Source organism: Pteropus medius, unplaced genomic scaffold (assembly GCF_902729225.1).
Source record: "Pteropus medius unplaced genomic scaffold, Ma_sr-lr_union100, whole genome shotgun sequence".
NCBI classification, from domain to species: Eukaryota; Metazoa; Chordata; class Mammalia; order Chiroptera; family Pteropodidae; genus Pteropus; species Pteropus medius.
The window spans coordinates 1,227,109-1,237,206 of record NW_024344433.1 but is presented as its reverse complement, the minus strand read 5'-3'; the positions used below and the strand labels follow the sequence as shown (position 1 = coordinate 1,237,206).

At 51.5% G+C, this 10,098-nt stretch overlaps 2 protein-coding genes across 4 annotated transcripts; one reads left to right on the top strand and one right to left on the bottom strand.

Moving 5' to 3' along the window:
• Window positions 1-605: 605 nt before the first annotated feature.
• COX5B (cytochrome c oxidase subunit 5B) lies at window positions 606-2,357 on the top strand. The gene is made up of 4 exons (XM_039872505.1): window positions 606-763; window positions 1,350-1,423; window positions 1,598-1,697; window positions 2,162-2,357. Exons 1-4 carry the CDS (start codon window positions 661-663, stop codon window positions 2,272-2,274), a joined length of 390 nt encoding a protein of 129 aa, XP_039728439.1. The 5' UTR covers window positions 606-660; the 3' UTR covers window positions 2,275-2,357.
• Window positions 2,358-6,686: 4,329 nt separating this feature from the next.
• On the bottom strand, window positions 6,687-10,075 carry ACTR1B (actin related protein 1B). Of its 3 annotated transcripts, none has more exons than XM_039872503.1 (6): window positions 9,732-10,070; window positions 9,506-9,568; window positions 9,241-9,415; window positions 8,191-8,252; window positions 7,916-7,956; window positions 6,687-7,737 (listed from the first exon to the last, which is right to left on the bottom strand). In XM_039872503.1, exons 1-6 carry the CDS (start codon window positions 9,861-9,863, stop codon window positions 7,635-7,637), a joined length of 576 nt encoding a protein of 191 aa, XP_039728437.1. In that variant the 5' UTR covers window positions 9,864-10,070; the 3' UTR covers window positions 6,687-7,634. The 3 variants fall into 3 exon arrangements, with proteins under 3 accessions (XP_039728437.1, XP_039728436.1, XP_039728438.1); XM_039872502.1 differs by having other exon boundaries at window positions 9,506-9,598; window positions 9,732-10,061; XM_039872504.1 differs by lacking the exon at window positions 6,687-7,737 and having other exon boundaries at window positions 7,935-8,055; window positions 9,506-9,598; window positions 9,732-10,075.
• Between the last annotated feature and the right edge of the window lie 23 nt (window positions 10,076-10,098).

Below are 10,098 nucleotides of genomic sequence, written 5' to 3'. Positions count from 1 at the left end.
CCCACATCGCTAAGGACCTTGGTCCTGGAAGGGGTCCTAAACCTGGCCCTATCCTCCTGCCCCTCATCGCCTGTAGTGACTTCATCACAACATCCCTGTAATGGGATGCTGATGCCAGCACTGCGGATAGGTCCCGCCCGCGTTCTCCTTGGCAAAACCAACGCAGCAAGCTCGCAACGGCTCCCCTACCTCCAGGAGAACCAGCATCACAATGAACAAGCATAACAGTGAATACAGGGGCCTTTAGGAGCCCCTCCTAAATTTAAATTACTTGGGGTCCTAACGACTTCCCTCAGCGGCCTCCACGTTTCGCGAGCACAGCTGTGGGGCAGCACGCACAGAAACAGTGCTGTGGCCCTCGCAGTCCACGTAGCCCCGCGGGAGCACGGCGCGCTGCCCCAAACCGAGCGTTAACGAAGAGCAAAGCCCATCAGCCAGAGTTGCGACCGCGACCCATCCACGCCTTCACGGCTGCGCAGCGGAGAGCCTGGCAGCGCTGGGCATGCGCATTCTTTTCAGTCCAGGACCGAGTCACGCGTGGGGGTGGAGGCAGGGCCGGACGGAAGCGGAAGACTGACGCCGAGGAGAAAGGAGCCCCGCCCGGAAGTCCCGCCCGTCTTTGGAGCCTGTTCCGGAAGTGCTGCTCTTGCACCGGGCGTGATGGCTTCAAGGTTACTTCGTGGAACTGGAGCTCTAGCCGCGCAGGCCCTGAGGGCCCGCGGTGTCAATGCGGTGGCCGCGGTGCGCTCCATGGCATCTACAGGTACTTGACCCACTAGGCGCGTCTGGGACCGGCGCCGTGGCTCTCTGGGGGTGAGGGGCGGTGCTAGCGCAGCATAGCGGAGCCGGCAGTTCGGCTCTTCTGGGCCCCAATGATCGCCCTTCAGCCTGGGGGGCGGGGCGGGGCTCAGATTCCGCGGGCATCTCTGTTATTCCCAGTCGCCGCTATAGTCGCCCACCTAATTGACCCGGCTGCGAAAGAATCCTAAACGGTGGTCCCGGGTGACCTTGGGCGGGCGTGGGGGGTGGGGGAGGTGCTGCAGGCGCGTTGGGGAGGGTCGAAGCCGCCCTTCAGACTCACTCGCACTGTGAGTTGGATGGCCCCACTAAGCCTCCGATTGACCTGCTTTTGGAAAAAAAATGAGTAGAAAAATTGGCATTGGTGGTTGAAGAGAAGATTCTCCCTGCGCTGTTACTTTTGGGGATCATGACTCTGGTCTTTAGGGGACAGTGGGTGTGAGTACCCTATAGAAGCTTGTGAGCTCACTTAATCTGTATGCAGAAGTTTATGTGTGTACGTTTTCTGTCTTGGTAATTTCAGATGACATAATTCAGGTGTGTTCCTTTAGGTGGTGTTCCTACTGACGATGACCAGGCGACGGGGCTGGAGCGGGAGGTCATGATGGCCGCGCGGAAGGGCCTGGTGAGGAGATACTCCCTTCTGTATGTTCTTTGGAGCTCTGAGCCTTGGATGGGACTAGAGCAGTTTCCTGTCTGGGAGCATTTGATCCAGGAAGCGTGGCTGTGGGAACAGTACTGCCGGCCCCTGGAGGGTGGGTGGTCATCCAGCATAACAGCTCAATTCTTGTTTTTTCAGGACCCATACAATATGTTAGCCCCAAAGCCAGCCTCAGGCACCAAGGAAGACCCTAATTTGGTCCCCTCCATCACCAACAAGCGAATAGTGGGCTGTATCTGTAAGTACCTCATCACTATTTTCTCGTTTAACATACCCTATGGTATAGGATGTCTCGTTTTAAGGGTCCTGGCCTTTCAAGCCTCATTATGCCTGAATAGGTCATCATGGGTTATTGAAAATGCAACATGAAGGAGTATTCATCGAAAAAAAAATTTATTTTTGTTCTTTCTCTTTGTTAGACACCTTAGACACTAGAGTTATGTATTAGAATGACCCTGCTTTGGGATTCTCCACAGGCAGAGGAATTGTTAGAATTTATACTGACTCTGATATGAGGTCACTTTACTGACAGGTAAATTCAGGGCCTCAGTTTCTTCATCTGAAAAATGGAGAGGAGAGCTTGAACTAATCTCTTAAGCTGTCAACCACACCTTAGTCTCAGAGATATCTCAGGAAAAGAGATTCATGTTGAAATTCTCCTCTTGGAGTGTGGCTTGCCTTCAACCACCTTTTTCCCTTCAGGTGAAGAGGACAACAGTGCTATCATCTGGTTCTGGCTGCACAAAGGCGAGACCCAGCGATGCCCTAACTGTGGAACCCATTACAAGCTGGTACCCCACCAGTTGGCCCACTGAGCCCTTTTACTAAGTCATTCAAAATGTGCTGTAAAGCTTTCTTTCAGTAAAGACTAGCCATTGCTTTGGCTCTTTCTCCCATAGTTGGCTGGTCTCATTTCTTTCCTGTGTTTTTGGAGAGAGATGGATAATTCTGTTATCAGGAATAGCTAGCTGTTAGCATTAGCTTGCTGTCCTCTTGTGGACACTGAGAGGGACAATCTCATAATACTGTGATTGGGACTACTGCATGTGGGGAGAAAAAGTATGTTTTGTGGAGTTAGGCTGACTGGGCTTATAACACTGGCTCCATCATTTAACTTTCTCACTGGGGACATGTTCTCTTAGGGTACGTTACATCTACGAGAAAGATACAATGGTGAGGTATAAAGAGCTTGGCAGATGATACGTCCTCAGTATTGTTAGAAAGACAGAGTGAACTTGTGGGAGTTTTGTGGGGAAGTCTTGAGGGACCCAAGTTGAAAGCACTGTTCATGAGGATACCATCAGCAAAATCCAGAATATGGGACAATTCTAGAAACCAATGACTAGAAGGAGAAAAAAAGCGAGGGAGAACCTATAGAATGAAATGGATGTAAAGGAGATAGCAAGCAAGAGCAATGTGTGAACCTCGGATCTTAATTAAAAAAAAAACTGTAAAGAAAAATTCGAGTAATTTGAATTTTGGATATTTAATGTTTAAGTATTTATTTTTAGGTGTGTTAATGGAATTGTTTATGCTTTTTGAGATACATACTGTGATACTTAGGGGTAAAATATGCCTGGGATTACATCTAAAACTGGTAAGGGGAAGAGAGTGGTTTGGGATGTGATTTGTCCTTTGTAGCCAGGCATGTGAGGGGTCATTGTTCTTTCTGCTTTTGTGTGTGTTTGAACTGTAATAAAACAGCATCAGAAAAAGAGAGTTGGAGAGATTAATAAACAGCCCAGTTTAGCCCCTTTATATTTGTAACACCTTGGACAAATTAAGTTCTCAACAACTATGCTGATCTGTAAAATGGAAATAGTACCTTTCCATTTTGTGTTGGGATTAACCACAGGAGTCCTTTAGTTAAGTGTCTCACAAAATTGATTCAAACTAGATCTTTCACTTGAACTGTTGATAAGAGTGTCTAAGAGAAAAGCCCCTTTGCCCCAGGCTTGCACTGTCTCCTCTTGAGGTATAGCGAAAACTGTTGATTCCTTACTGTCAGTTAGTCTCATTTGTTTCCAGAAAATGCCCGAGCATTTATCTGCCATTCAGGGCCCTTCCGTTTTGGAAGGAAAACACTTTGCCTGCCTCAAATGATGCCCCATATCAGTAACTGATCTGTCTTCTTTGTCTCCAAGCCCACTCTGCCGTTTTCTCTGTCTTTTAAAAATTTTAACCAGTTTTTCCCTAAAGAAAGAAAAATCTCCAGTATATTTCCAGACTATGGTAGGCAGAGTCTAACGGCCCCTCAATATGTGCATGTCCTGATGCCTGGAAACAATGTTAGGTGCTGTAGTAAAAGATGATCACAGCAACAGATGGAATGCAGGTGGCCGGTCACCTGACCTTAAAGAGATTCTCCTGGTTATCTGGGTGGCCTAACAATCACAAGGGCAGCAGAAGTCAGAGGAGGATGTAGCTGGAAAAATGGTCAGAGATGCTGTGCTACTCGTTTGAAGATGGAAGGGGCCACAGGCCAAGAAATGCAAGCAGCCTCTGGAAGCGGGCAAAGGAAATACCACTCTCCTGTAGTCTCCAGAGAGCAATGCAGCCCTGCTGACACCTTGATTTCAGCCCAGTAAAACCCATGTCAGACTTCTGTACAACTATAATACATTTTATGTTGCTTTAAGCCATTAATTGTGTGATAATTTCTTCACAGCAGCACTTATTGGAATTTTACTCTAAGAACTGTCACCTCTCCACGTGTGTATCTATTCAGTTATTATCAGAGTAGACAACTATTCTATGGCTTACAATGCATTACAGATTTGACTTCTAGGGGCTCCTAGAGTTGGCTCCTTTGTCCTTCAGACAAGCTCCATTTTTGAGTATGTCGTTCCAGGCTCATTTTATACTCTGTTTCAGATATTTCTCCAAGGAGCTTTGATTCCTTTTATCAAAAAATGATATTTAGAAACCAAGGTCTGGACACCATGTGCTCATTGCCACTGGGGTGTCAGCGCCTCTAGGCCCTCTGAGCCTACAAGGCTAGGAAACGCACAAGTATCTCTGACCCTGGCGCTTACACACACATGCATGTTTACTTCAGTATCTATCTGAATGTATATTGACTGAGTCCATACCTCCACTCTCAACCCAACTGAAGCTTCAGGCTAGCCTCACCACCTACCTCCTCATCTATAGCTTTGCTCTAGCAGTGAGAAGCTGGGCAGGGCCAGAGCTCTACCACAGTGTCCCTGCTGGGAGGGAGTAGGGAGGATGCTGCACTGTGCTTGGCCTAAAACAGTGGTCCCCAACCTTTTCAGCACCAGAGACCGGTGCTCCTGTGAGAAACTTAACACCTGATGATCTGAGGTGGAGCTGAGGCAGTGATGCTAGTGCATGGAGTGGCTGCGAATCCAGATGAAACCAGATGAAACTTTGTCGCCTGTCGTTCACCTCCTGCTGTGTGGCCCAGTTCCTAATAGGCCACAGACTGGTAATGGTCTGCGGCCTGGGGGTGGAGGACACTTGGCTTAAAGGATGGGATCTTGACAGACATGGAAAGGTCATTTCCAGCAGAGGAACAGCATGAGTATAGGCTGGCAGACAAGGCAGGGTATTAACGATAAGCCTAAAACAAGGGACGGATCCCAAAGGGCCTGCATTAAATGCAATGTGTAGTTCATGAAGGTGATTTCAGCAGGCAGTGGAGGACCGCATGACATTTGGATTAGGAAGCAGCAGAATCAAGGCTACCTGGCTTTAGATCCAAGAGCATATGGACATGGTGGAGAGGAGAACGGAGAGCTGTAGTTCTGAGCCAGGGTGGCAGTGGCATCATGGACAAGAAGTGATGGGCAGGGAAGGTATTACAGAAGGACCAGCACAACTAGACAACTGGCAGAATGTGGGGGTAAGGAAAAGGGAGGATTTTAAAAATAAGAGGGATTTAACTCGTATGGTTGGGAGGTTCTTGAGGGCAAAGCAACCTGAAATCACAGCCAGAAAATGCCATCACAACAGAATTTCATAGCCAATAGCCTTCATCAACGTAGACAAACTTCGCTTAAAAATATTGACAAATCAAATGCAGCAATGTGAACATGCAGTTTACAACACAACAGCACGAGAACCCCAAACAAGGGTTCTCTGTAAATTGTTTCCCCCTTGAGGGCAGGTACAAGCTTAGCTGCTCTGTGATCATGAGCCCTCCAAATGCCCTGTGAAGGCAGGCCTAACTCAGTATCTCCCCTCCTACCCGATCTCAGTTCTGGGTGCTCCCTCAGCCCCACCAACTCCGACTGCCTTTGACACACAACTTTGATCCTCCTCCTCCTATGGTTGGTCCAGGACACAGCTAAGAACCCTCAAGTCCCCCACATACTGGCCCCAACCTCCTTTTTTGGGGTATCTTGCATTCTAGCCTGAGACCACTTTCCCTTCCCTGATGACTTGGCATCACTTGGGGCCTCCTGTCCTGCCCCACCAGTCACAGATGTCTCCTTGAGCTCTAATCTCTACCTGGAACACCCTCCTAGACCTCTGCAAGCTAGCCCAACACACCTGCTGGGTGAGATGCCCCTCCCCTGGGCCCCCACAATTCTACTAAAGCAGTCTGTTTATCTTCCTCTGACCTGTATGTTTTGGGGAGCAAAGATGTCTTGCTTACCATTGGTCCCAAATACATGGCATCCTCTTGGACATACTGTAGGTGTTCAGGCTCATGGTGAGGGAAGCAAAAGGCAGACACAATCCAGACTCTCATTTCTCAGTGCTCCCTTTGCTTTCACCACTCTTTCTATCCTCAGCTTCTACCTTCAGAGCCCAGCTCGACACAGCCTTCACCATCTCCCCCATCATTCTCTTTCCCAACTTGTCTGAACTCAGCTTGCATCACTGTTGGCCTGCGCCCCCGTGTGAGGAGGGCAGCAGATGTGCTCAGAGAGAATAGGTGAGGACACCAAGGCACCAATCCCCATCTCCACCTGCCAGGGGCCCGGCCCAGGAACAAGGCAAAGGAAGCCTGCTTTGTTCTCTGCTTCTCCTGGAGGACTGCAGCAAGTGGGTAATGAGGCTGGGGAATTCTGCCACCAGGGTGACAGCCCAGCCTCCTGGGTCCTCCCGTGCCCGGTTGCCCCACCAACCATTGAAACTCTCAGGCTTCTCATAGCCAGCACCATGCTGCGTTCTTGCTGGTCCTTTCTCTCAAAATCCCCAGGGACAGGTAAGCAAACAACAGCACAAGAACCACAAGAAAGCAGAGCCACACACAGGACCTTGTCGATAATTATTACTATAATGATTTACAAAAAAGTTTTCTTCAGGCAACTGTGTTAAATTATTGTACATACCTGGGACGGGGAGGGGCCCTGGCCCAGGGTAATGACCCTCCCAGTGGGTGAGGTGGGACAGGAGATCTTTCCCCTCACCCCTCTGGGTCTGACTCTCAACAAGGGAAGACCACTAATGCTTGCCCAGGGTAAAGGACAGGGGAGAAGCAAGGCAGTGAAGCACTGTGAAAGGGACAGCGCAACAGACTGGCTGTCCAAACCCCAAGCATCTGCTGCTCTGGCTCCAGGGGGTGCAACCCTATGCCAGACCCCCTCACTGGGGACAGCAGACTGCTCAGTACTCAGCCTACACAAAGACATCCACTCAGGAAGATGAGGGGGACAGTGTGGGAGGCCAGTTATGCCAGGAGTGGCTGGCCCTCTGTGCTACTCTGTTGGGTTAGGAAGATGAGATGGCATGAGAAGCAAGGATGCACCAGTGGGGAGCTGCTGGACACCTTCTCCTCTATCCCACTCCCCAAGGCTAATTACACAGGCACCCGGGTGCCCTCGTCCTGGGAGGGACCCTGTCAGAGGAAACGGGGGCATTCAGGAGTCAAGCCTTGGAGCCTGGGGAAGAAGCAGCCCCAAGGATCAGAGCCAGGAACCGTAGCCCTAACTGGCCCTGCCAAAGGGACACCCAGAACCACCTATGGCTGGGCACATCGATTTCTATGTTCCAGCTCAAGACCCCCACCCATGCAGCTAAACGTTACTGTGTGTGCGTGTGTGTGCAAAGGGGAGGGCTGCAGGGAAGATGCTGTACCGCCTTCCCGGGGTTCAGGGCACACAGGGAACCCTGGGCCTGGTGTATGTGGGCCCAGACCAGACAGGGTTGGGGCTCTGGCCCCTTTCTTCTCACTCGCCCAGCACACTGCCTTTCTCCTTGGGCGCTAGAAGGTTTTACGATGAATAGCACGGGCGCCATCCTCCTCGTACTCCTTCTTGGAGACCCACATCTTCTTGAAAGTGTCCAGTGAGGCCAGGATGGAGCCACTGAGGATGGAGGGGTGGCACTCCTGTGGACCCGAGGACCAAGCCAGCCGCCTCCCTAGGCGCTCAGAGCTCTGCTCCCATCATCTGGTGGGAAGCCCACCCACCTCCCCTGGAATGGGCTAGCCCTGGGAAAAGCCTCTAGCGCAAGACATCCCCCAAACCGTGGGCCCCACCTTACCCGATCCATGTGGAGTACAGCCGTTCCTGGGGGGCTGAGATCTGGGGGCACAGGCAGCAATATCACTGTCTATCTCCACGACACCCCCTTCCCAGCCCTGGGGTGAGTCCCGCAGGCCTGAGGCCACACAGCCAGAGCACCTGCTGGCACAGTGGGAGCACGTGGCGGAGAGGAGAGGCCAGGCCGGGCAGGGTGTGAGAAGCCCCTCCCCCCACCACTGCCCAGGGTCATAGCTGCCCAGCTCCCGCATCCCACAGCACTCCCCACAACCTCACCTTGATTTTGACATCCTTTGGTGCAAGCTTCTTCACTTCACTTAGTAATCGGTCCCCAAAGCCTGTGAACACAAGGCTGGCTGAAACTGGGGTCCACATCTAGCCCCCTGAGCATTAGCTTCCCTGTACCTAACCTGCCTCCCTCCTCTCAGTGGTTCTTGCCAGGATTAAGGGTAGGGGCAAGCCACCCCAAGGGCGGAAAGACCCAGTACTGTACCCGCAGCGGGGTCTAGCTTCCAAAGAGAGATGACATGAGATGGAACCCTAACTCACATGGCTCTGCTGGCCCGCTCTAGCAGCCAAAAACCACCAGAAGCAAAGTCAAAGGCAAATGACAAATCAGGGGAAAACATCTACCACCTTGCCCTTCAGATGGGCCAAGGCCACACAGCATTAGGTGGGTGTGTGGGGACTCATGTCATAACTGGTGGGGTATAGGCTCTCAGGAAGGAAGCTCTGGCACGATGCACCAAGTAACAAAGGCACATGCGCCCCAAGTTGGCTGCTCTACCCTTGAAGTGTATTCTCACAATGTGAAGTGACAGAGCAGGATGGTGCCCACTGAGCGTTTTTGTGATTAGAAATGGCTGCAGCTCTTTCAAAGGCCATCAGGACAATGGCTAAATGGCACATCTGTTCGGTGAAACATCACACAGCCATATAAAAGAACTTACACAGGTAGAGAAAGACCTTTCAGACATGGCGCCATATGTGGTCAGGACCTGGAGTAAGCTACAGTTCATGTGGGGGTGCACACTTGCATCTACATGCAGGGGGTGGTTGACAGCTGCCTGAAAAACCAACAACTCCTGTGTGGAGGGAAAGGGTGACCAGGACAACTGGGAGGGAGACTTCATTTCAGATCTCATGTAAACTTATCGCCTATTTACAAAGTAAATAAAATAAAATTTAATTTAAAAAAGTGCTCACTCAACACCAGAAAGCCAATAGGAATCAGGCCATGTCCCAGGCTGTGGGTGGCAGGATGCAGGTGAGGGTCCAGTTACCCTTGGCCTCCAGAGTCCCACCACCACCTCTAAACCAGGGTACCTTTGAACAGCGTGGAGCCGCCTGAAAGCACAATGTTGGCGAACAGCGTCCGGCGGAGGTCCAGGTCAGACTTGTGGATGGCAAAGGCCAGCACCTCGTGGAGCCCCTCACTCTCGTCCCCCACCAGGTCCGGCTGGAACAGCAGCTCAGGGGCCCGGAATCGTGCTGGCCCCACCTTTGGAACACAGGATTGAGGTAGATGGGCCTCCTCTTCCTCTAGGTCCCGGTGGCACCACTGCCACCCAGGGCCAGGCCTGTGACTTACGTCGAGTATGCTGCCATCCGGCAAAGTATACTGCACCTTCTCTGTCTCCAGAGCCTCATCCTTCTGTGGGTTGATGGACAGGTAGCAGGCCCGCTGTGGGGGGCAGGGACACACCCTCAGAAGGCCATGACCTGGACACCCACCCCCAGGGCTTGAAATCACACCTTGGTCCTGCCACCCTCCACTCCCTCTCCAGGTCATGTCCGGGCCCTTCAGCCCTTGTCACCTCTTTGATGGTTCGGACAACCTCAAACTCAGCTGAGGTGTGAAAGTCAACGCCTTCCTTGCGCAGCAGCAGCCGGAGATAGCGGGAGACGTCGCGGCCGGCAATGTCCACCCGCATGATGGAATGCGGCATGGCAAAGCCCTCGTAGATGGGAACAGCATGGGTGACCCCGTCCCCTGAATCTAAGACCACTCCTGTTGTGCGTCCTGTTGCGTACCTGTCAGCAGGTCAGCATCCCTTCACCTCAGCCAGTAAGGCATGGGGACTTCCCACCCCTGGAAGGGACCCTGGGACAACTACAGGATCTGGTCTGAAAAAAGGACATGTAGAACTCCCTAAAGAAACAGTTAAGTGTGTGTGTGTGGGG